The sequence below is a fragment of the Falco rusticolus genome, chromosome 6 (genome assembly GCF_015220075.1).
Source record: "Falco rusticolus isolate bFalRus1 chromosome 6, bFalRus1.pri, whole genome shotgun sequence".
Classification (NCBI taxonomy): Eukaryota; Metazoa; Chordata; class Aves; order Falconiformes; family Falconidae; genus Falco; species Falco rusticolus.
The window spans coordinates 89,555,416-89,579,626 of NC_051192.1; the positions used below are offsets into that span (position 1 = coordinate 89,555,416).

General features: G+C 38.8%; 1 protein-coding gene and 1 long non-coding RNA gene across 5 annotated transcripts in view; one reads left to right on the forward strand and one right to left on the reverse strand.

The window, feature by feature from the left end:
- Positions 1-24,211, forward strand: part of KLHL32 (kelch like family member 32) — a 129,352-nt gene that overhangs the window by 17,474 nt on the left and 87,667 nt on the right. For all 4 annotated transcript variants that reach the window (XM_037392463.1, XM_037392465.1, XM_037392464.1 and 1 more), the window contains 2 exons: positions 13,513-13,601; positions 16,305-16,485. In XM_037392463.1, the coding sequence (XP_037248360.1) occupies positions 13,579-13,601; positions 16,305-16,485 (204 nt within the window). In that variant the 5' untranslated portion in view covers positions 13,513-13,578. The remainder of the gene's footprint in view (positions 1-13,512; positions 13,602-16,304; positions 16,486-24,211) is intronic.
- LOC119150176 lies at positions 10,172-22,558 on the reverse strand. Its single transcript, XR_005104959.1, has 2 exons — positions 22,523-22,558; positions 10,172-10,870 (listed from the first exon to the last, which is right to left on the reverse strand). It is a non-coding gene; the product is annotated as an uncharacterized LOC119150176 (long non-coding RNA).

Here is a 24,211-nt window from a genome sequence, read left to right on the forward strand (position 1 = left end):
ACTTGGTATGAAAATCACCCAGCAACAACTAAAAACATCAGTGTGCTATCAACATTGGTCTCACACCAAATCCAAAACACAGCACTGCACCAGCTACTAAGAAGAAAATTAACTCTATCCCAGTTGAAACCAGGACAAGACCTTACAAGTTTCTTCTTAAAGTCAAGCATAGAATTACAACATACAGGAACACCTTTACAGTTACTGCTGCATGTGTAACTGTGACAGTTTCAGTATGTTCATGTATGTGTAACTCACACTGGAAGAGTCCTCTACAAAATCTCACAGCTATCTCCTTCTCCTGAAACAAAGAAAGTCAGGTGTTGGTCTGTCCCATATGTTCTGTCAGATTATGTCTTTCTGAAATGTATTTTAAAAATGTAGTAGTAATAATTGAGATAGTCTACTATAAGATGGATGAGAGAAACTTTTGGAGAAGAACTCTTTCCACCACTTGCTGCTGGAGGGTAATTAAGTAACTTACCATCACAGAAAAGCCAGGATGTAATGAGTGTGTGGGGCAGATGGAAGGTGGCAGAAGTCATCATCCCTTCCTTGGCAGCTGCTCATCCTGGAAGGAGAACTTCCACCTGGAAGATGGGTTTGGCAGGACAAGAGAATTGCAGCAAGGAGCTGTGAACTTCCAGTGCGAGGGACAAGACTGTAGGAGACCACTGAAAGGAGCAGGGAGCAGTTGCCTGTCAGACTCTATGGGGCTGAAACAGGATATTCCCAAAAAGTGGAGGACTGCAGACTTTACTGCTTATTGCTTTCATGATCACAGTGTGTGACAAAACATGGGGATGGGCAGCCCTCTTCATTCTCTCTCCCTACTCCTCACTCACAGACAATGGTTAGAAATACGTTTGTCTGTGAGTCTTATTTATTCTGATCATCTAATTAGTTTGGTTTTCTCTTTCAAACTAGAATTCTTTAGTGTTTGAATGAGATCTGGTGTTTCAGTACAGAAGAGTTTTAATCACTTTGAGTTCATTGTAAGTAAAAGGTCTAGATTAGATGTCTACTTCAGAGCTCTAGCTACCTTCAGGTCCTGTCACTCCTATTTAAACTTGTAAGTCAATTAGAAGTGGGTAGTATGAAAAGCTGCATGTGAGACTTCCTTTTATACTTAATGCAGCTTGCAGCTCAACAATAATACAGGCATCACTGTAATACAAGAGTTCATGCTGGAATGGCATTAACCAGACTTATAGAAGTTTCATTTGAATGAAAAAAATGGTATCTAATCAATATAAAATTGATATAATGTGGAAAAAGTGCCTTAGGGGAGTGTATATGTCTTCCTAATATAGTTACCTTTCAGTGACTTTAACACAAACATATGCCATATGAGAAGAATTTAATTTTATTTGTTTTCAAATCATGCATTCATGTGTTAGGATGTGTTGAAATTAGAAATACCTATGCCTTTTCTTGTAGTAAGATGATCATAGACATCTCCAGTTTGGGCATTGGAGCACTTAGCTTTTTGCCTTTTCTAGCATTCTTAGTTTCATGGGTGTGTAACTTTTCACCACTTAAAGGTAAACTAAAGGAAAAAAAGTCTGGAAGAGCTGTACTGACTGTGTGGAACAGCAGTATAATGGGAACCACTGGCATGGAGCTCTGCTGTCCAAATAAACTGTCAGATATTATTTATTGTAATCCAGCACAGTCAGCAGAAAGGGAAGGCAAGTGTTCTGCAGCTGCTTCTCCATGAAAAAGATGTGGAACTTGGTGATCTTGATATCTATTCTAAGATCTAGATGGAATAGGCTTCAACAGACTTTGATTCTTTTGCTTTCTTCCAAATCTGATGTTTTTGTATCACAGGCAGGTTTTAGTAAAGGATCTGCTCTGCTCCTTGCTCTTTGTCTGTCTTCTCTGCACCTTCCCAGTTTTCCTTCACTCCTGAACTGAGCATTCAGCCTTCTTGCCCAGCAATTAGAATTTTTACCATCTGACCTCTGGCTTCTGTTCCTGTGATGGTGCTGTAGAAAAATGCATCCTTTCTCCTCTGTTTTGCCTGGATACTCGTCTGATTTTAGTATTGTGCATTACTCCACCCTTTCCTTACCCCCTTTGCAGAAGAGGGAAACAAAGAAACAACTGCAGCCATCTCACACCACCAGCTTGTTCCTTACTATCTTTTGTTTCCTCTTCCATCTGCTTTGCCACTCTTCATCTTCCTCTTGACATTGTCCAAGTCTGGTTCATCATCAAGATGAATGGCTCCTTTCCCAATTTGCTTAAAGCTGTCAGAAATCTTTTGATGCCCTCTTCACAGAAAGGCGTTTGCAAATATCTTTTTGTTTTCATACAGTGAGGAGCGGAGGAATAGTTGGTAAGTCGGTCATGTTGCAAGAGGCTAGAAGGCAACTCCTGTTCCTCTAGAGCAGAATTGTGTACTTTAGTCTTTGATTTAAATGGCAGATTATTTTTTCTGTCAAAAAAAAATATAATAAAAAAAGGTGAGAACCCAGAAGCTCTGTAATAAAGGAAGATTTTGAATGCCCTGTTCTGTCCTTGACTGGAAATTTTAACTTTGTACAAAGCACGTTTTAAATTAGTGTATATGTTAACAAAGGATCTCCAATTACATATTAGAAATTTTTATTGTTTTTAAAATATTAGTTAGTAACTGGCCCACATCTCTTCCCCACCCCCGCTGCATCCATGCATTTATGAACATGATAAATAGAGAAAAACACATGTATAAAACTAAGATGTTTACTATGCTAGGAGTTTCCTAGAACTTTGAGTGTTCTTGCACAAGACATGTTTAGTGCAGGGATTCAAAAGCCTTGTTTGTGCTACTAACATTGCATGGCCCATTCCAGGCTAGAGCTGGAAACTCAAAACATCCTATCAGCAGACCCTTATGGCAATTTCTGTCAAGGTCTTGACCTGAGCCACCTAGTGCTCTCCCAAAACATTTCAGGGCACGGCTTGGGAGTTAATTGGTGACTTTTTCCAATTAGTTGTTTGGATATGTCCATGTTATTTTGGAGGCCCCAAGAGACCAAATGAGGGCTAGTTGGCCGCATGGTGAATGGAACCAGCACTGGCACTGTTCAATTTATTAACATTGAAACCTTCCCTGCCTTTTAAGGATGCATGTGGGTGAAATTATCTACACTTCCAATGAGGAAGTGTATTTGGTTTCCTTTGAGCTGTTAATGTATATGAAAAATTTCACGCTAGTTTAATAATATGAGTAAAATTGATAGTGATTCTAGGGATCAGTTACTGTATGACTTCAGTAAATTGTTAAAATAGAGACATGGAGGTCAGTAACTATGTACAGGCATTCCTTCCCCCCGCCCCGGTTGCTGGTGTTGAAAGCACCCACAGAACACGCAGCAAGTATTTTATGCTGTTGTAATTATGCTGTGAGGGGAGAAAAAGACCCCTTGAAATAATGTGGTCGCTGTCCTGGAGGTATAGATTATCCTGAAGTTAGTTCTGCCACCCTGTGGCTACCGAAGGTCATTCTTAGGAGGTGCGTGTTTGCTACTGTGATGCACACACGTCTTTTAAACTATTGCTTGCATGCTATTTAAACTTGAATGCTATTTTGTGGAGGAAGTTGAAGGACTGTTGTAGTCCCATAGAGATGTATAAATGCTCTATGCTTTTATTGAAAGATATAAATACTCATTCACTGGAAATGCAATTACTTAATAAATCTCATGATAGAGTAGTGTGTAGACGCATAACTGTTCACCTGGTCACCTCAGTTATGCGAGTGCTGTACACTATCCAGCAATCACTTATCTTTTTCTTAGTTTTAGGCAGAAAATGTGATCGTCTGTGTTTCAGTAATAGACATAAAATTTGTAAGTTCACATAGTCTACAATTTTAACAATTAATCTGTCTACAATACTGTGTACTCCTGTCGGGCATACATACACCGTATGCAGATTCAAAGTGGTTTCAAAAGCATACCCATGTATTTTTTGGCACTTACTACTCTAGAAAAGAATGATTTTGTTAAATAAAAGCACCGTGGTGCCTGTGACAGTTAAAAATCCAAGGCTTACCTGCGTGAGGCCCTGATGAAGTTGACAGCATTTCAGAGCACACCTCACTCTTTTGTGTCCATTTCATTGCTCATTTTTAGAGTTATCAGGAGAAATAATTATGATTGCTCTGTTGCATTTCTGTTGCTCTCCACTATAAGGCATTCTGACCTCTTTTAGAGAAGCCTTCCACGTTTTGCAACAAACATTGAAGAAAAATGCTCAGGTTTAAAGAACAGGGTTTTTTTTTGTTTTTTTTATGCAATGAAAACGCAAATGAAATTCCAGAAGAAAGTTCAGTTGCAAACTACTTAAGTCACCCTGTCTTTTCTTGACCTCTGCAGGAAAAATCTGGAAAGCATACTTCAGCGAAGTAACTGAAGATTTAGGTTCATGCCAGCAGCAGTGTGCCTTAAAACTAAAATGCCAGAGAGGTTTCACTCTGCCTTTATAATGACTGTGTACTCAATGTAAGGTTTAGATACTTTAGATAAGAGTGCTTTGTGTATTTGTTGCTCAAGTTTCAGAAAGATGAGAAAGTAAGTTTATAGAATAGTTTGGGTTGCAAGAGACCTTTAAAGGTCATCCAGTCCAAACCCCTGCAATGAGCAGGGACGTTTCAACTAGATGGGGATCAAGTTGTAATACTGTTCCCTGACCATTCCCTAACAATGACACAAGGGTCAGCTTGTAAGGAATGGCTGCCTTCTTTTGCAGGTAATTCCTATCATAGCTTAAATGATAACAACAGTGAGTGGCTCTGCAAAGCTAAGCTGATAGTGCACAATGATATGGTATTACAGTTGTATAAAACTGATCTTTTTTTCAAATGAAAAATGTTAAACAGTATACACAGAACAAGAACATGTGTTATTGAAAGTCATCAAACCCCAAATGCGTGGTTTTCAGTAGAACTGCAGGCTTTTTCCTTTAGTGGGTACTATGCTACTGCATTGAGTTACACAATTGCTTGCGGTTTTATCATAGAATGTAACAATCTCCTGCTCAAGTAGTAGTGTAGGTAAAATATGCCTGAGGTTACACAGATGATTATTGACCTGGATTTTTTGGGGTTTTTTATCTGAATACCTCTTCAGAAAAAATGTTCTGAATACTAATATATTCAGATACATAGAAGATTCAAAGCCACAAAAAAGGTATAAAGACCATAAAGATGTGGTTCTACTTGTACATCCATTACCCCTGTGGTTTCATTTTCTCTTTCTGTGGTTTAAGATCTTAGTGACTCTGTGAAGTCAGATGGTAATTTAGTAATGATAGACAATAAACTTCATGATTCTAATTGACAGTAGCTGATGGCCTGAAGATAGCAATGACCTTTCTAGTCTCGCAAGAAAATAGTTTGTAACTGATCAGAAGAGTGTAACTCTTTGATTTGTCAATGTTTTTATTTTATTATTGATTTTACTAAGTATTTTCTTGCATTGTTTTGACTGACTCCTATTTTTGCAAACACATCCATTTCAATTTTTTATGTTCTTGGTATTGTAATATTCATTTAATCAAAGGTATGTTTTTTTCCTGGTGCTGTGAATACTTTCTCTTGAAAGTCACTATGTGGAGGCACTAAATTAGATGAGAAACTTGTTGAGCTGAGTTATGGTTTCACTGACAACATTGTGCCCTGGCAGAGTTTTCCTCACAGTTGTGACGTTCTTGAACATTTTTGTATGGAATGAGAAAATTCTTTAAATCCACAAAGATAGCAACAAAAGAGGGAAAAAGCAGTGTCTCCCAGGCAAGTAGGAGAAGTGTGTTAATGTACTCAGAAGAGCAAGTTTGCAAACAAATGTTTTCTTTAGCTGTTTCCAGGTGTTTCCCTTTTGACAAATCAATTTGGCAGAGCTTTGTTAAAAGATAGAAGATAACACTGTCACATATTTTCTGTGACTAGTAAGCTCGTAGTCTTATTTCTGAGAGACAGTGAAGTACAGCTTGAAAGGATGATTTATTTTAACTTACTAAAACTAGAATACTTCAAAGATAAAACCGGAAGGTCCTATGAATAAGGATCTGAACTAGGACAGAAAATTGCCATGGGTAAATCTCAGTGGTCTTATTCTGCATCTGTGATGGCCTTCTTCAGGATGTGCTATGAATTCGTCCTGGAATGAAATGAACACAGTGTACTTCTGATAGTTTTCAAATGTTACATTTTCTTCTTAAAAAAAGACCAAATTTAAACCAGGCATTTGAAGTTGTCAAAGGTAGGGTAACTTCACAGTGTCCAAATGCTTTATCTTCATGACCTGTTTATTTGGTTCAAAATTTTCTTCCCTGTAGAAAGCCAGTAATGTGATGCTTATGATCCCTTCGGTTCATTTTTGCACTTGGTGTATGTTGTTATTTCTTCTAACTGAAATGAAGAAGTATGGGTTGAAGTGAAAGTGTTTTTCAATTCTTAAAATATACATTTTGAAAAGGAGTGACTTGAGAGAAGGTAGGTAACTACTTGAAAGTGCAAAATCTCTTTAGAATTCTTTGAGTACTTCTAGTTTGTTAGCATTTTTATGTATATGAATTTTCATATGTTTATCGCATCTAGGTTGGCACGCTGCAGATTTAATGAAAGTAATGTTGATATTTTCCAGCATAACTTGAGAGTCAGAATTAATAATATAAATAAATGAAGTATTGCTAACTGGAAAGATAGATACATTATCAGTACTGAGAAACAAAATCACATTTAGTGGGAAGTTTTACAAATCAAGTTTTATTGGTTACCGACAAGAGAGACAGCCTCAGTTTAGGAAGATAAATAAAAGCAACGTATGTGAAATACGGTTAAAATCTTTACTTAATTCCTCAGGCTTTGGCTGGCTGGTTTGAATAAGTGTTAACACTGATTACTTAAAATAGATATTTTTTTTGAATAGGAAATACTGTTTTAGATAATATAGAAACAGGTAAATGAGTAGCTTTCCCAATTCAAAGTGAAAAAAATTAAAGGAGGAGAAATCAAAGGGCCCTTCACACCCTAGAGGAGTTTATAGGCGGAGTATTAATTAATTAATGCAGTGCTATTCTGTGAAGTTTAGTGGTAGATAGGAGATCAGCAACCTCATTTGTGATTAACTGGATGAAAGCTTTCTGAAGTACTTAAGTACTAGTGTAAAGGATACCACAGTTCCCAAACTTTCTCACTGCATCCTTTATTAGGAGATGAATAACACAGATCTTTCCAGAAAGGCAAGCCAGTCTTTTTGTCACTCTGAGTGGGTCTGAAGCAGCAGGGGCTATTGTGGGGAGCAAATCAGTAGCTGCATCATTCCACCTGAAGACATCCCCAAGGGTTCTCTGCAGCCTGCTCTTCTACCTCATTCCAAACGTGGCTCACCAGAAGAGCAGGGATGTCATTTTTGCATTTGCAGCGAAGATTTATGTATGATAGCTGTATGGATCTCAGTGAGCTGTTTGAAAGATATTTGGCTCAAATTTTGTGTTGCGGTTTTTCAGTTACACTTTTTTTCTTTAGGTGGGGAAAAAGGCATCAGTTGCTGTGTAATCTTCTGACTTGTCTTTTAATGAAATTGTGATGCTGGCTGTGCTTGCAAGAGAAGGATCCCTTCTGTCTACAAAAGCATCTTTCATTATCTCTTGACTATTATATTAAGCTGAAATCTGAAGTGGTAACTGCCTGTGTTTCACTTTGATTTTTCTCAAATTACAATTATTACAATTATTATTTGCCAGTCTAGCCAAATTTCTGAGGAGGGCAGAGTCTCACTTCTCCCACAGCAGCACAGTGTGGTAACTAGAACTATGGAGACAGCCAAGTGTGCAGCAGTGGATGGAAAGAGAAGCCCAGCCCATGTGGAAGAGCATCTTCCACTGTAAACTGCTAAAGCCAATGATTAAGTGACCTGTACAACTCCACTGGAGAGGAGAGATCACCTTTGGGGGAAGTAGACAGTTTAGTAACTGCTGCCTAAAATGTAATTGTCTCAGTAGGGAAGAGAGAACTTGCATGTTGTCTAAAACTTACTTTATTTTTGTTTAAAGTTAGGGTTTTCAAATTGCTTCATTTTTGTCTTACTAACAAAAGTAATGCTTATCTTCTGTAAGTGAGTTCACATTGAGGTTATTGTAATTCAGTTCTTATTTACAAAAAGCAATTATGAAAATTATTGATGAAACTGCTAAAGTGGAATTTATTTTAAATAAGCCTGAATTATATAGAAAAGCTGCATGTTTTCAGGCATTATTAATAGACTGTAGTTTCCATTATGAATATATATTTTTACTGGTTTGCAAGACAAAGCAAGCATGATTAGAGGGGCGAAAATGTTTCTTAAGCACCAGATCTAAAATACATTGCCTGTTCATGCACAGAATTAGTTCTGTGATGATCTGGACTATGGCTTAAGTCTCTCTGTAAAATTGGGTATGTGAGTCAGAAAAAAAAGCTTATGACTTTGAAGGAAAAATAGTGAATGTTGTGGCATTCAAGTTATTTTCAGTAGTAAACTAGACTAAACATGAGTTTTGTTTTGATTTGTAATACACCTCCCTGCCCCTTAATCTACTCTGTATTCTATTGGCAAGTAGTTTCAAGAATTAATCAGAAATGCTTTATTTCCTGCAATTAATTTCTAAATAATACAAGGAAAAAAAAAACCCCAACATTGTGGGAAAAGGTGTAACTGAAATTGTTTCAATAGCTCATGTGCATTCTGTATAAACTTTGAATGTGGTATTGGCTCCTGAAGATTAAACTAATTTAAATGAATGAGATTTTATTTTCTGCCAGTAAATGTGTCCTTTTTCAGAATACACTGTCTAGAAATAAACTGCTTTGTCTACCATTTCCAAAACAATATTACGATCAACTAAACTAAAGGAAGAAATACTGCTTGCTTAAATAATATATTTTAATACTCTCTGAACTAATTCTTGAACTACATTACTAATTTAGATTAGAGAAGTATGCTGCATCCACCACATGCTGTTAGGCTAGAGTGGCACACTGTTCCAAGATTTCCTGAGAGAGTAAAACCCTTACTTTTGACTTGTGCTGCATCATAAGACTAAGACAAAAAATGACTAAGACATTTTGTGAGGCTGCCACAGAACAAAGCCTGCTTTGAAATATTAGTTGGACATAATTAGTTGCATAGAAAGTGTTATTTCTTTTGAATTTCCTCTCTTTGAAATCCCTACGTATACTGTGTTTTCATGGAAAACTACTGGTCCCCCCCATTCCCTGCCAAATTATTGTTATATTCTTTCAGCACTAACTAGACCATTACTGGTTTTTTTGTTTGCAAATTCTTAGTTTTTACACTTTTCTAGGATGTGAACAAACGAATGAAGCAATAAGAAAATAAAAGTTAGTTGTAAAATATAATGGGATCAGTGGTTAGTGATCTTCATCATAAACTTGTAAGAAGTGAATGTCTCAGACAAATAATATGCAAAACAAAAAAGTCTTAAATGCTAAATTTGCCATATCTCAAACCTAAGATCTAAGGAGTGTTTTTTGTCTGGCCTATATTTTTCCTTTTAATCTAGTGAAATACTTAGTTATGCTGGAGAACAGAAGGATTTAGGTGGAATTGAAGTTTTCCATTTAAACCAAAAGTCTTATCCTTAAATTTATAAACTAATCTTCTAAGCCGATTTAATTAAAGTAGTTAAATAGAAAGACAATAGTAGGTCTTAAACATTCTAATGCAAAGAGTTTCCTTATGTACCAATGACAGTTGACTTACAGGAAGATGCTGTGTCCAGCTATCTGAAACAGAGGGGAAAAAAGCTCTTGGTACAAACGATTTTTGGAATTGTCCTGGCACAGCACATCTGTGCAGCAGGTGGAAGTGCCCTTTTTTTTTTTTTTTCCCCCCAAGGATAACTACATACATCAGAATTTCCAATGTTTAAAATTTTTGAGCTGCATTAATTCTGTATTGCTAAATAAAATTGGTGCGGTATTGATCAAATGATTTACACACTGTTATAGTACTCCTGTAAAAAAAGTGAGGCATGCTGCACTGGCACTTGGGAGGAGAAAGGATGTGTGGCAAAATTTAGGAAAGGTTGGTTTGTCTGGGTAAAACATTGAGGTCAATATGGGGCTGTTCTGATGTTCTGTTAATTCTTTTGATTTAAAGAACAAAGTCAGAATTTCTTAGTGACTAAGTATCCTTTATTGGCAGTGCTGGATGCATGGGGGATCCTTCCACCAAACGTGCATGTTTAAGGTTGCTAATCATTCCATATTTATACAATGAAATAATGATTATTCAACTAATATCTATACATATTCATTATCTAATCCCGCCTACCCTCGCTTCGTATGTTAATTAGCTTATCAGTCCTTCGTGCTTGTGCAAATTCTTCCAAGAATTGTGGGCAGGGGTCTCCGAGACGTGGGCAGTGGTCTCTAGGAGGAAGGCTGTAGGTCTTCCTCATGGTGTACTTTTCACCTTTTGCTCATTATGTGATGGTCTTGCACATTTGCAGTGTTCTTATCAGTCTGAGGTAATTTATGCCCTTGCTGGCCATCTGCTTTTCTTGCTTAATTATTTCTTTTACCCTTATCTGTCCTCTCCTGCTGAAGTGTTCTGCTAAAGTTTTAACATAGAAGGTCAGCAGATAGGCGGATGTCTAACAAAGGATAACAGAACAGACACCGAAGGTAGATGAGTAACATATGGTGGTACATGATATCTACAATTGTTACAGGGGCTAACAAGCATAATGGTTATTCTTTAATTCTATTCTAAAGTTCGTTCACACTACATCACTTTGAAGCATATGCTTTAGCTATTCTAGAAGCAGCAGGTTTCCCTCCAGGTCTTGGCCCTTCTGTTTGCTTTCACTGCTGCTTGGGTTTTTTTGTGGGCCAAAGAGTTTAGATCTCTTGAAAAGGTCAGAGAAAGATTGCATTTCTTCCCTGTCAGCTTCTAGCTGGTGAAGGATATCCTAACTGCAGTGAGCAACATCAGGACTTTTGGACACTTCTTGACTTAAAAAAATAGACAGATTGCAGAAGGTGAGGAAGAAAAAATTGGATCAAAGTTTCCTACTAGTGTTTATAAAAATGCGAACTGGGCTCTACTGTTTTCAGGGGAGTTTATCTTTACAAAAATGCTTCTTTCTACAGTGCCGTGATGAGTAGGAAGGAGGGTGGCCTGCTGAAACAAAGGTGATCTGATCAAGAAGTTTAACAGTTAATTGAGCTATATTTCTGGTCGTGCTGACTCTGGATCATGAGAGGGACAGAAATAAAGTCCTTAGTAGCCTGTGTGCACTCAAGGCCCCAGTTAGGCCCATGGTTTGATCTCGGTGGAAGCTTCTGACAGCACCTGGAATAGGGCATAATTTTAATTGAAAGCCAAACACCCCCACCCCCTGCCTTGTATTAAAGATGACTGCTTATTCAGGGGCACACTGAAAACCAGCAGAGAGGAAAAAGTTCTGTCACCTTAATCACTGTCGCCTTATTCAGGTACGAGGACAGCAGTCAGAATCATTTAGGTTGCAAAAGACCTTTGAGATCACCAAGTCCAGCTGTTAACCCAGGACTGCCAAGTCCATTGCTAAACCATGTCCCTAAGCACTGCATACATGTTTTTTTTTCTAAACAACTCCAGGGATGATGACTCCACTGCTTCCCTGGGAAGCCAGTTCCAATGCTTGACAACCCTTTTGGGGAAGAATTTTTTCCGAATATCCAATCTAAACCTCCCCTGGCACAACTTGAGGCCATTTCCTCTTGTCCTGTCACTTGTTACTTGGGAGAAGAGACAGACACCCACCTGCCTACAGCCTCCTTTCACATAATTACAGAGGGCAATAAGATCCCCCCTGAATCACCTTTTCCACAGACTGAACTCCATTTTTCTCTGACATGCCTTATGACTTTCTCTAGACCCTTTGCCAGCTCTGTTGCCCTTCCCTGGACACGCTCCAGCACCTCTACATCCCTCCTGAAGTGAAGGGCCCAAACCTGAACCCAGGATTCAAGGTGCAGCCTCACCAGTGCCCAGTACAGGGGGACAGTCACTGCCCTGGTCCTGCTGGCCACACTGTGTCTGACACAAGCCATGATGCTGTCGGCCCCCTTGGACACCTGGGCACACTGCTGGCTCATGTTCAGCCGGCTGTCGACCAGCACCCCCAGGTCCTTTTCCACTAGGAAGCTTTCCAACCACTCTTCCCCAGATCTGTAATTGTTTGACAGCTTTGGGGAATAATTTCTCTGTTACAAGACCCTTTATCCTTTTTGATACAGAAGCAACTTTCAGTAAGTTATTAAGCAGCATAGATTAAATTATAAGGTAATTTTAACATTTAACCTTTTAAAAAAGCTACAGAGTTTCTAAAACTGATCATATAGCTTGTATGTACTGTACTGTTTGTATTTGCCAGAAGGTTTGTTTATAAAATCATATAATCATTTAGGTTGGAAAAGACCTTTAAGATTGAGTGCAACTGTTAACCTAGCACTGCCAAGTCCACAACTAAACATGTTCCTAAGTGCCACAGCTACACGTCTTCTAAATATCTCTAGGGATGGTGACTCCACCACTTCCCTGGGCAGCTGTTCCAATGGCTGACAACCCTTTTGGGGAAGAAATTTTCCTTAACATCTGATCCAAACCTTCCCTGGCACAAGTTGAGGCCCCTTTCCTCTTGTCCTATCACTTGTTACTTGGGAGAAGAGACTGACACCCAGTTTGCTACAACCTCCCTTTAGGTAGTTGTAGACAGCGATAAGGTCTCCCCTGAGTCTCCTTTTCTTCATGCTGAACCACCCCAGTTCCCTCGGCTGCTCCTCAGAAGACTTGTGCTCTAGATCCTTCACCGGCTTTGTTGCCCTTCTCCAGATTGACAGAGGTGCTTTGCCATAGCACTGATTAGTCAATTAGGAATGTTTCTCTGGGGGAAGTGGGGGCTGGCTTTTGGAGTATACAGTAAACCTATCTCCTCTCCCCTAACAAACTGTGTCTTTAGGAAAAATTAATACAGTCAAGGCATGAGTTTAAGTGTGTGGCAAAGCTCCTTGACCCTAGACAGGCCTATGAGATGATACTGTGAGAGACGTAAGATTTTTATAGCTGTGTGTTATTTCAGGGAAGTAAGCAAATACTGATAGATGCTTCTGGCCTACTCCTCAAATTGAGGGATTTTTGGGAAGATATTTCCCTCCTCACCACTCTTTCACTTCCATTGAAATATGTGTTCCTTACTTTGCAGAGAGGAGACATGCCTTAAGAGCAGTAGATGCAGGAGGTTCAGATGGTAGGGTGGGAATTTCTAGAAAAGACTAGAGGAAAGGCTACTTTCAGACTGTACTGTATCTAGGCAATGAAATTTCACATGCACCTAATCTATATGGTATGTCTTTCTGTAATAGAAAAATTGAAGCAAGTTGCTTTTGATTACACGTCCTGAAAGTATTGATTAAGGCTGAGGCTGTGTATGCTTTGAATTTTAATGTTCCTCTCCTTTCTCTCTTTCCAGCTGGAATGCTTGCTGCTTTCCCTACAGGATTATAAACTTTGACATTCATAAGAGGAAAACTGAAAGATGCCTTCTGAGAGGTGCTTGAGGTATAGTACTTGGTGGCACGTAGGAAGTCATCTACATTTAGGATGATGTTTACCAAGTCATGTAATGGACAGTAGAAAAGTGAAACTAATATTTTTGTTCGTTAAGTAGGAATTCACATTATTAAATATATATCCCTGTCATAATCTGCAAAAATACTACTTTCTTGTTGCCCCTTACCTCTGGCAAAGAGAAGCAGTCCAGGGATTGATTTGAGCCCACAGTCTCTTTATATATGATCTTGTTTATGGCTTTGTCTATACTCTGAATTTGTGATTGTGGCTGCAACTGGCATTTTACATTCATGCATTTGAATTGGTGGCTGGCGATCATTTTTAGTGTGTGTAGTGTTCCACTATTCAGGACATACATTGCTCTTCCAGTTCTTTGAAATGGCTCAAAGCATTCTCTCCAAACTCAGCTTCCTGCCTTCCAGAATCTCCCATTCTGTCTCTTCCACTCTTACAGAGTCTTAATCATCTATATGTACTTGCTGTTGTAGCCTTTCTCACTTACTTGTATTGCCCATTGTCTCACTGGAAAATTTGACATTTATAATTTAATTAGTTTCAGGGGGCACTTTCAGGCAGAACACTCAGCAGAATTTGTTAATCTAGTTGCTTTTCTGCAGAACCTTGCACTGCTCTGATATGCTGGCAGTTGTTCTGTTTCACTGTTCATCTGGGAGCTTAGAGATCTACCTGGTATTACTGGGACATTGTATCATTCCAGTTCTGTTCCTCTTTCGGTGCCATGCTTCTGTAGCAGAAGAGAATCAGGAATTCCTTGCACTTTATAGCTTTTGAGTTTATCAACTGACAATATCACTACAAAGTGGCCATGTTATGTTTAATGAATCAGTGCTATTTCATTCATAAATTCCAGTTAATTTGCCTTGCATGTGTATACATTCTTCATATATTGTTAATACAAGGGTTACAGGCAATTGATTTTCCACTTTGGTCATTGACTTGAAAAAAAGATTATGATAGAGCTCAATTTAAAACTACAGATGCCTGATTTTATGTATGTGTGTATGCATATGTGTATATATGATTTCCCCACAAAAATTACCCTTGTACCTTGTCTCTCCAATCTGTTTTCTATTGGGTATAATAGTCCTTTTCTTGTGGAAAAGGACTTTCATCTCTGGGTGATGGTGAAAAAAGCAAGAGGAATGAAGTCTTGGTTCACAACATGGGAAAAGAGCCTAATAAAGAAGGGGGGTGGGTGGGGGTGGGGGGTTTGGAAGAAACAATCTCTACGTATAATTAGCTTATTATACTTGCACTAGTTTGATTCAGTCACTTTGCTATAGAAATTATGGAAGGGAAATAATTGTTAGAAATAATTCCCTTCTATTTTAACAAGTTATATTTCTTGATAATTGTCATTTAAAGTATCAATGGGGTTCCACAAACAGAACGGGTGAAGGAAAAAAATAATTTGAATGAATAATTTTGAAATGTATGTAGGGTATGTCCATGTGTGAAACCTAAACTATTAGGCAGGGGGTGAAGTTCAGATACAGGTTATTCCTGTGTAATTCCGCTTCGGCCATCCTTCTAGAAGTAACGTCTTAGTTCTTGACTTATTTAAAGATTAGGTTGGATCAGAGCAAACAGTCTGCAAGAGAGGTCTGCATTAGTATTACAGATACTACAGAGGTGCAGGAGTGGGATAGGCAATACAGAGTGTGTGTGTTGATGGGAAAGGAGAATATAGCAGCCACATTAGCTGCTGCATAACGTGTATGGAGTGAATTACGTGATGGTATTGGAAAGGTGATAGTTTATTTACCTTTTAATCAGTAAAACCCCAAAATTATACCTTCACTTTGATTTATTCAGGAATGACTCTCTGCAAACTCACCTTCTATAAAGACGTGGATTCTCAGGCAATATAAATTGGTGTAGTCTCACAGATTTCAGATAAACTTCATTGTGTTGTGCCAAAGAGGATTTGCAGATTTGTTTGTTTTATTTCCATTTATGTCAACAGTTACATTGTATGTTCCTTCTGCTGTAGAAAAGGAAGCTGCGATCAGCCAGTCTTAGGCTGCATGACATGGAAATCTTGTATGCATACAAGGAGATATTCAGAGGTGGTGGAAGGCCTCAGTATTTTAAAAACAAGCAAACATCCTCCCCTGGCCAATACAAAACAAACAAACCAAAAAAATCCCACAACACTTCATAAATATGAATGATTTGAAATGGTCTGAAAACATTTAGTAGTGCAGTATCAGACTTAAACAGGCCACCTGACACCATGAGTCTTCACTCTTTTTAGTAGGACTAGTTACATACATATATATATGCATACTCCTTTCTAATAATGAAGTTTGAGCACACTTAGAAGTTTTCTGTTGCTCAGGGACCCAGGCCCTTTATTCTTCTCCCTTAATGCTAACATGATGGTGAGTTAAGTCCAGCTGACTTCCAGTGCAGCAAATGAAAATCAGAACAGCTGAAGTTTTTAAATTTGAGTATATAATCAGGTTTCATAATACTTTTTTATATTGAGCTTTTCTTGTGATGTCTATACCATGTAAATATTTTTGCATGACAGGGTTCATGGTGCTTTTTGCTTTCCAAGAATTGTTAAATAATCTTGTCTCAGAAGAAGTTTGTCTATATTTCTGACAGAATCTGCTAGTTTCCTACGTTTTTTTTGATAAAAAACTTTCCCCTTTCCTCTCTCAGTGTTCAGGAAATGCTGACAGGTCAGAGGCTTTGTCAGTCCAGCTCCCATAATGATGCTGTCCTGGCAGCCCTGAACCAACAAAGAAGTGATGGCATACTTTGTGATATCACCCTTATTGCTGAAGAACAGAAATTCCATGCGCATAAAGCAGTTCTGGCAGCCTGCAGTGACTACTTCAGAGTAAGTCCAAAGATTTTTATTTTTTTTTCTTATAATAATATTAAAAATTACCCTGGGGGTGGGAAGGCAGGGATAGGTATAGATATCATACTGAACAAGCTTTAAATTTGAGCCTATATAAAATTCAGGATTATTGCACATTCAGTAGTGTATGCAACTTTAAATATCTACATGCATGTCATAGGAAAGAAATGTTAAGAACTTAATAATTTTTTTTATCGATATTTATGAGTAGTCTACCCCCCCACAGAGATAGGCAGTACACATCTGTCTATGAATCTTATGTCCCAGTAAATCAAGTGGAACATTTTTTTGTAGAACCCAGATGTTTGAGACAGCTGTGATTAGAGCATGGAAGAATGGGGAGAACAAATTTAATAAATGCAGTTTAAGTCAGCTTGAGAGTGGATTTTTGTAGGGGTGTAAATGCTTACTTTCAAAGAGGAGATCATAGTAAATTTTTAAGCATAATAAAACTTACTTTCAGAAACAAGCGTTTCTGAAATGTAAAGATTAAAATATTCCCTGGGAAATCTAATTCAGACACTTAGCATGGAAAATTGAACCCAGGTGCTAAAATCGGAGTAACTGAAAAGTTGAGTTTTCTAATAGGACGAACATTCTTCATATGAAGGAATTTTACTAGCCTGCATTATAATATACCTGTTCAAAATGTTGGACTGACTATAGAATCATAGAATGTTTGGGGTTGGAAAGGATCTTAAGGATTATCTAGTTTCAAGCCCCCTGCCATGGGCAGGGACACCTTCCTCTAGAGCAGGTTGCTCAAAGCCCCATCCAGCCTACCCTAGTCTCGCACCTCGGGAGAAATAACCCCATACACCAGTACAGGCTGGGAGCTGACCTGCTGGAAGGCAGCTCTGAGGAGAAGCACCTGGGAGTTCTGGGGGACAGCAAGCTGCCCACGAGCCAGCAGTGTGTCCTGGTGGCCAAGAAGGCAAATGGGATCATCCTGGGGTGCATTAGGAGGAGCGTGGCCAGCAGGTCGAGGGAGGTGATCCTCGCCCTCTGCTCTGCCCTGGTGAGGCCACATCTGGAGTCCTCTGTGTCCAGCCCTGGGCTCCCCAGTTCGAGAGAGACAGGGAACTGCTGGAGAGGGTTCAGCAGAGGGCTATGAAGATGACGAGGGGACTGGAACATCTCCCTTGTGAAGAAAAGCTGAGAGATCTGGAGTTGTTGAGGCTGGAGAAGACTGGGAGGGGATCTGATCAATTTCTACGAATATCTTGACTGTCAAGAGGATGGGGCCAGGCTGTTTTCAGTGGTGCCCAGTGACAGGACAAGGGGCAACGGGCACAGACTGCAACACAGGAATTTCCACCTGAATGTGAGGAAAAACTTCTTTCTTTACTTTCGAGGGTGGCAGAGCCCTGGAACAGGCTGCCCAGAGAGGCTGGGGAGTCTCCTTTGGAGACATTCAAAAGCTGCCTGGACATGATTCTGTGCAACCTGCTCTAGACGAATGTGCTTTAGCAGCCATTTGGACTAGGTGATCTCCAGAGGTCCCTTCCAACCGTGACCATTCTGTGACTTCCAGGGCTGGAGTATCCACAGCGTCTTTAGGCAATATTCCAGTGCCTCACTACCCTCATAGTGAAGATTTTTTCCTTATATCTGATCTAAATCTTATGCTCTTTCAGCTTAAAGTCGTTACCCCTTGTCCCTACCACTACATGCCCTTGTAAAAAGTCCCCCCCCAGCTTTCTCAGATGCCCCCTTCAGGTACGGGAAGGCTGCTAGAAGGTCTTCTCAGAGCCTTCTCTTCTCCCGGCTGAACAGCCCCAGCTCTCTCAGCCTGTCTTCATAGGAGAGGTGCTCCAGCCCTCTGATTGTCTTTGTGGCTCTCCTCAGACTCACTCCAACAGGTCCATGTCCTCCTTATGCTGGGAGCCCCAGAGCTGGATGCAGCACTGCAGGTGGGGTCTCATGAGACTGGAGCAGAGGGGCAGAATCACCTCCCTCAACCTACTGGTCACACTTCTTCTGATGCAGCCTGGGATACAGTTCGCTTTCTGGGCTGCAAATGCGTGTTGCCAGGTCATAATGAGCTTCTCATCAACAAACAGCTGGTTTTATGTGTGAGTCATCCTGTTGTTATTCAGAGACTAAAGCTAAAATTAATTTAAGGATCTGTTTTCTTTAACAAAGTAAGTTTATTTAATATTTTGCCTACACTGTAGTTGTAGTGCTATGAATTTCTTCATGGTGACCTTTTTGTTTTGTTACAGTAGTAACAGGATGTATGACAACTGTTCTAAATCCTTAATTACCTGAGCAGAATTTTTTCTTTCTGTCAACTCTCTCTTTTGGTTAGAATTGAGACTTAATTTATTCTGTGTATTTAATTTATTCTGTTAACCTTGATGTAACTTTCACTGTGATGATGTTGAGGCAATTGATTGCTCATTTTTTGAGCTTGCCTGCATGCTTCTGTGTTCCGCTACTGCAGACTTCGTACTGCCGTAGCTGCTGATGTTGCTTTGTCATGATGCCCTGGCCTGCTGTAACACAGATTGCTTACCTCTTTTTTTCCTTTTACCCCAGTACACAGAGAGGGATTTTGGAGCTCTCTAGCTTTAGCAAGTGCTATATATATTTGATGATGATAGATATACTACAGGGCTACTTTTCTGGTTTGACTGAAATATTTTAATGAGTGCCATATCATTCCTCTGCACCTATGACACATATTCTTTCCGGAGCTCATTGTACCCTGTGCACAGAAACATCATATAGCAGGCAGCTATACCCAGTGTTCCAAGCCAGTGTGGTAGGAACAGCTTCTGCCTTGGTCACTTATTGATTGACCTTGAGATCTGGGGCACTGTGCCTCACCCTGTTATTTCCAATTGAGTTACTAGGTATTTTGTGGACAGTTATTGCAAATTAAAATCTTAATGCCCTGCAGAAAAGAAAACAGCCTTAAAATAGATGAAATTACTATGTAAATATTTTCTATTAAAAAAAGTACTGAGAGAATGATCTATACAACATTTAGTAATTTGATCGGCCTCAAAATTGTTATAATTTGGTAGGACATATTCTTCAGACTTTAGATATCAGCTATAAATATGGAACTGGGGCTTTCTGAAATCAGCCAGACAGTTTCTATTATTAATGGACAAAAAGCTTTATTCAAAAATTGTGAAATGAGATTTATGTTCTGTAGGAAGGTGGCAAAAAAAAAGGTAGTATACACTATGTTCCTGATTCTAATAATTTAGAAAAAGCAAGAGTTGATTAAAAAGTAATAATGTTCTGTATTGGAAATGAGATTAATAATGTTTGTATATCTAGGGGGATTTTGCCTAATTTGAGCTACCAGAGTATTCATTTTCTAAGATTTAGGAGAATGACGCCAAGCTTCATTCAGAGTCAGTGAAGAGAAACAGGCATTTCCAGGGGATGATAAAGGAGGATAGAAGATTTATTTAGAATGAAATGAATGACCATCTGGAAGTGCCAGATTTCTCTCCACGCATCCTGAAGCCTAGACTCACGTGCTTCAAACTTAGCTGTTAATATAACATACGTTGATTTCTACCCTTAATTTTTCCTGGATTTTTTTGGAGGAATTCTTGGATGAACCCTGAAGTTATTTATGAAGAAGTCATTGCCATGGGAAACTTACTTTTCACTAATTTTTGTGAAGGTAAAAGAGCAGGACTGTGGTGAACAGGATTTTGGGAACATCAGATGTTGGAGTTGCCTTGAATAAAACTGAGATGACACCACTAGCTATCAGTGTGACACGAAGGACTTGCCTACCATAGCTTCTGGTTTCTATGGCTCATAGATTTGATTAATATACCAGCCTACATTCAGCTGTATTTGGAGAGGCTGTCGTCCAATTCTTATGATCTCACAGATTACTCCAGAAATATGTTCAGTTCTACACAGGGCTCTATCAGAATGAGTCAGCATGATTTTTTTTGTTTAGGGTTTTTTCTTCCTTTTTTTTTTTTCCCCACTCACGTAAAACAGCTTGTACAAGAGACTGGATATTTGCTTTCTGCAGAGCCCTGTTACGGTTTTCTACATTTTCTGTGTCTACTTCGATTTAGATGGAGCTACTTCTGAAACTGTAGTGTTTTCTTGATGAGAATATCAAGTCAGCTGAGCAGCATGTTTTTTTTTTTTTTAAATTGCCACTTATTTCTTTTACTGCAAAGAAACATTTGTTAACACTTTAGAAGGGTAACTAAATGTGTGTCATGTTACAGACTGAGGGAATCGCAGCCATTGCATGTGGAAGAGTGGAGAAGGTCAAGCAGAGGGTTTCCTTATCAATTTTTCTTTGAGGTTATAGTCTGCAGTAAAAATCTTCCTTTGCTTTTTTAAGACAAACTGTAAGACCTGAGCTTCAGCAACATACTAAGGGCCAGCCTTTCAGGCTAACAGCCTGCAATCCCTCCTTCCAGGTGGTATAGTTAGTCTTATAGTTCCAGCTGTGTAGAAACACTGGAATTTAAATCCTAAGCATAGCATCTGATTTGGGAGTTTGTTACACCAAAATGTTGTGGATTTTTTCTTTAAGAAAACTTCTTAAGAAATTGCATAGACAGGCTGCATTAAAAATACAAAGTTAAACTGTAAGATCAGACACTTGAAAATTAGAGTTTTCAATTCGTTTTCTGTTCAGTATCTCCTGTAGGACCTTTTCTTTCAAAATGAGTTAAGGAATACAGTAGTTAGCTCCATACCCTAAAAGACTCATATCAAGAATAGTAAACATATGTGTATTTTTATGTATTCATTTTTAAGCAACAAATGGCATTTTAGGTGAACTTTTCCATATGACATGCTGTAATTTGTTATTTTTTTCAGTCCATTGCAGTAAGACAAGGCGGTTGAGTTAGTATGTGTGCATTGCGATAACTCTAGCATGCTAAGTCATTTCCAATTAAAAGATTCTTTTTCTTTTTTCCCCTCTGGGAGCAAAATGAAATGTTACTGCATGACTTCATTAGTAGGCATTTACAGTGTTGGCAGGTGATTATATAACCTCAGGATTTTCTTGTACAAAATGCATTGGTTTTCCAGTCAGAGCAACTCTTATTATTTTTCATTTGAGTGGGTTTATAGTCGCAGGACTTTCATCTTTCTCAAAAAGATGCAGATTTTTCATGTAATCGGGATTAACAAAATTGTATTACTTAACTAGAATAGATTTTAAGATGTAAATAATATTCAAACTTTTTTGACAATAAGCCCGCTCAATTCTTAGAAGAATCTTCTCTGAAATGAACTAGTAGATACAAAGTCTGTATGCAAAATTAGTACTTAGAACTGTCACAGTTGATTCTTAAGCAGTTTCTTTTAAGGTTTTTCTGTGCTGCCTTTCTTCCATGTCAACAGATAGTTTCTTCCTGTGTACATAACATCACTGATTGTTCATATTTTGCAATATATTGCACTGTTTCTTGATAAGGTTGGTTAATTTTTATAAACAAATCCCTGAGGTATGAAAGACTGTATGATGTAAATAGCTTTTGAGGTCTTGTTACACGAATCATAGAGGAAAAGGCTCTCCCTAACATGACTTAGGGATAGATCTAAGGACCTGGTTCTGAGAAATCAGAATTACCTGCTGCTTTTGCAGTACAATGTGATTTTGTTTTCAGTATTCTACCATCGATGTATGTGTACCAAACAAACGATATTTTCCTTGCTATTGTACCCTGGAAGTGATGGTGCTACTTGTCTTTTCACATAACACTTAAAAATAGTAGCTCTTTCCATTGGCCCAGATCAGCAATATTCTTCTTGTAATACTTAACCATTACTGAGACTTTTGTGTCAAAGGAGGCTCTTACCTTCACTTCTAGCTTCCTGTGTAGGTTGAGAAATACGTCCTCTTCTTGTCTGTCTAAACTTCTCCTGGGATCATTTTAATTTCATTTTTTCAGTTGGAAATTACTATATATTTGAGAAACTAAGCTATTTCATCTGTATTAATTGCCTAACACAGCTTTGGTAGATCTTGGTCACATAGCTTCACTGTGTCATCTAACACTGTTTCTAAACTAATGCTTTTAAAATTTTTTCCAAGCATGTAGAATCATTGTTTTTGTTAAATGTTCTATATACTTTTTTCCTTTAATAATTACTGCAGGTTCTTCAACTCAAATAATTCGAAGTATAACCTTCATAAGGATATTACCTGCTTGTAATAATTACCGAGCAGGTAACTTGAAGTGAATGCCTGTATGCTTGTTGTATACCTGCAGCTTGCATCCAAAAGCAGTGTTCTAATGAATTTGAAACCTGAAGTTCTAAGTTAGACCAACCTTTGTGAACAAGATAACAAAGGGAAGGAAATGCAATTAACAACAGATTCTGCTTCATTCGATGGAACTGGTTGGCTCTGTTCAACTGCATCTCCTTCTTGTAAATAAGCTATTGTAAGTAGAATTAAAAAATGGAGATCAATATTTGGAATGGACTTTGGGTTTCTTGAGTTCTGAGCAACTCGGGCAAGTGAGGCAGTGCCAAATGCTCTCTTAAACAGTTTGTGAATATAAAGGCAACAGAAGTTTACTGTGGAGGAAAAGCCTCCAAAAGAAAATAATTAATTATTGTATATCAGACAATGTTATCTTAATTAATGCTACTGAAACATTTATATTTTTTCATTATGTAACACACATAGTTGCTTGCCACTAGGATATGTTAATAACCCACAGCTGTCCTTTATTGGCCTCCTCTGTACAAGAGAGATGTGGACATACTGGAGAGAGTCCAGTGAAGGGCTGTGAAGGTGATTGTGGAACTGGAGTTTCTTTCCTGTGAGGAAAGGCTGAGAGAGCTGGGACTGTTTAGCCCAGAGCAGAAAAGGCTCAGGGGGATCTTGCCATTGTGTACAAACACCTGAAGGGAGAGTGCAAAGAGGACAGAGACAGGCTCTTTTCAGTGGTGCCCAGTGTCAGGACAAGGGCAGTGGGCACAAATGGAAACACTGGAGGTTTCCTCTGAATTTCAGGGTAATGCTTTTTTTCCCCCTAGAGGGTGACTGAGCACTGGCACAGGTTCCCCAGGGAGGTTGTGGAGTCTCCATCCATGGAGTTATCCAGAAGCTGTCTAGACACAGTCCTGGGCTCTGCTAGAGCAGGGGATTGGACAAGATGACTTCGGGGTCCCTTCCAGTGGCAACTGTTCTATGATTCATAGTGGAGCTAAAACAATAAAGACAGTATTTCTAGAACATTTTAGTTAAACTGAAGGTTTGCTTTTTTGTTAAGGAACTAAAAATGTAGGTGTAACTGATGTTGCATAAATGTGGTCTGTAGCGGAAATGATTATGTCTCCCCCTTCCCCATTCATACTCTTCTTGTGAAACCTAGCATTTTAGGATTGACCAACGACTTGGGAAGTGCAAAAATCTGGTAAATCTGAGCCAACACTATTTTTCACCAACTCCTGAAGGCATATCTAGTACAGACTTGTTTGGGACAGTACAGGCTGAAATCCAGCATACCTCTAAGAATAGTAGGATAATACCACGAGGATAGTATGTGGTGCTTCCAGACTATGCAGACTCGTAATGGGCTTGGGAGAAATCTGTGCACTGCTTGTAATGATTTAAGAAAGAAGGCCGAGAAAAGGAAGCGTATTTGTGAGCCTGACTCTTAGTACAAAAGTCCTCCTCTGATGCTCAAGCTAGAAAGCTAGTCTGTTAGTTGTTCAGAAGCAGTCATACCTATCC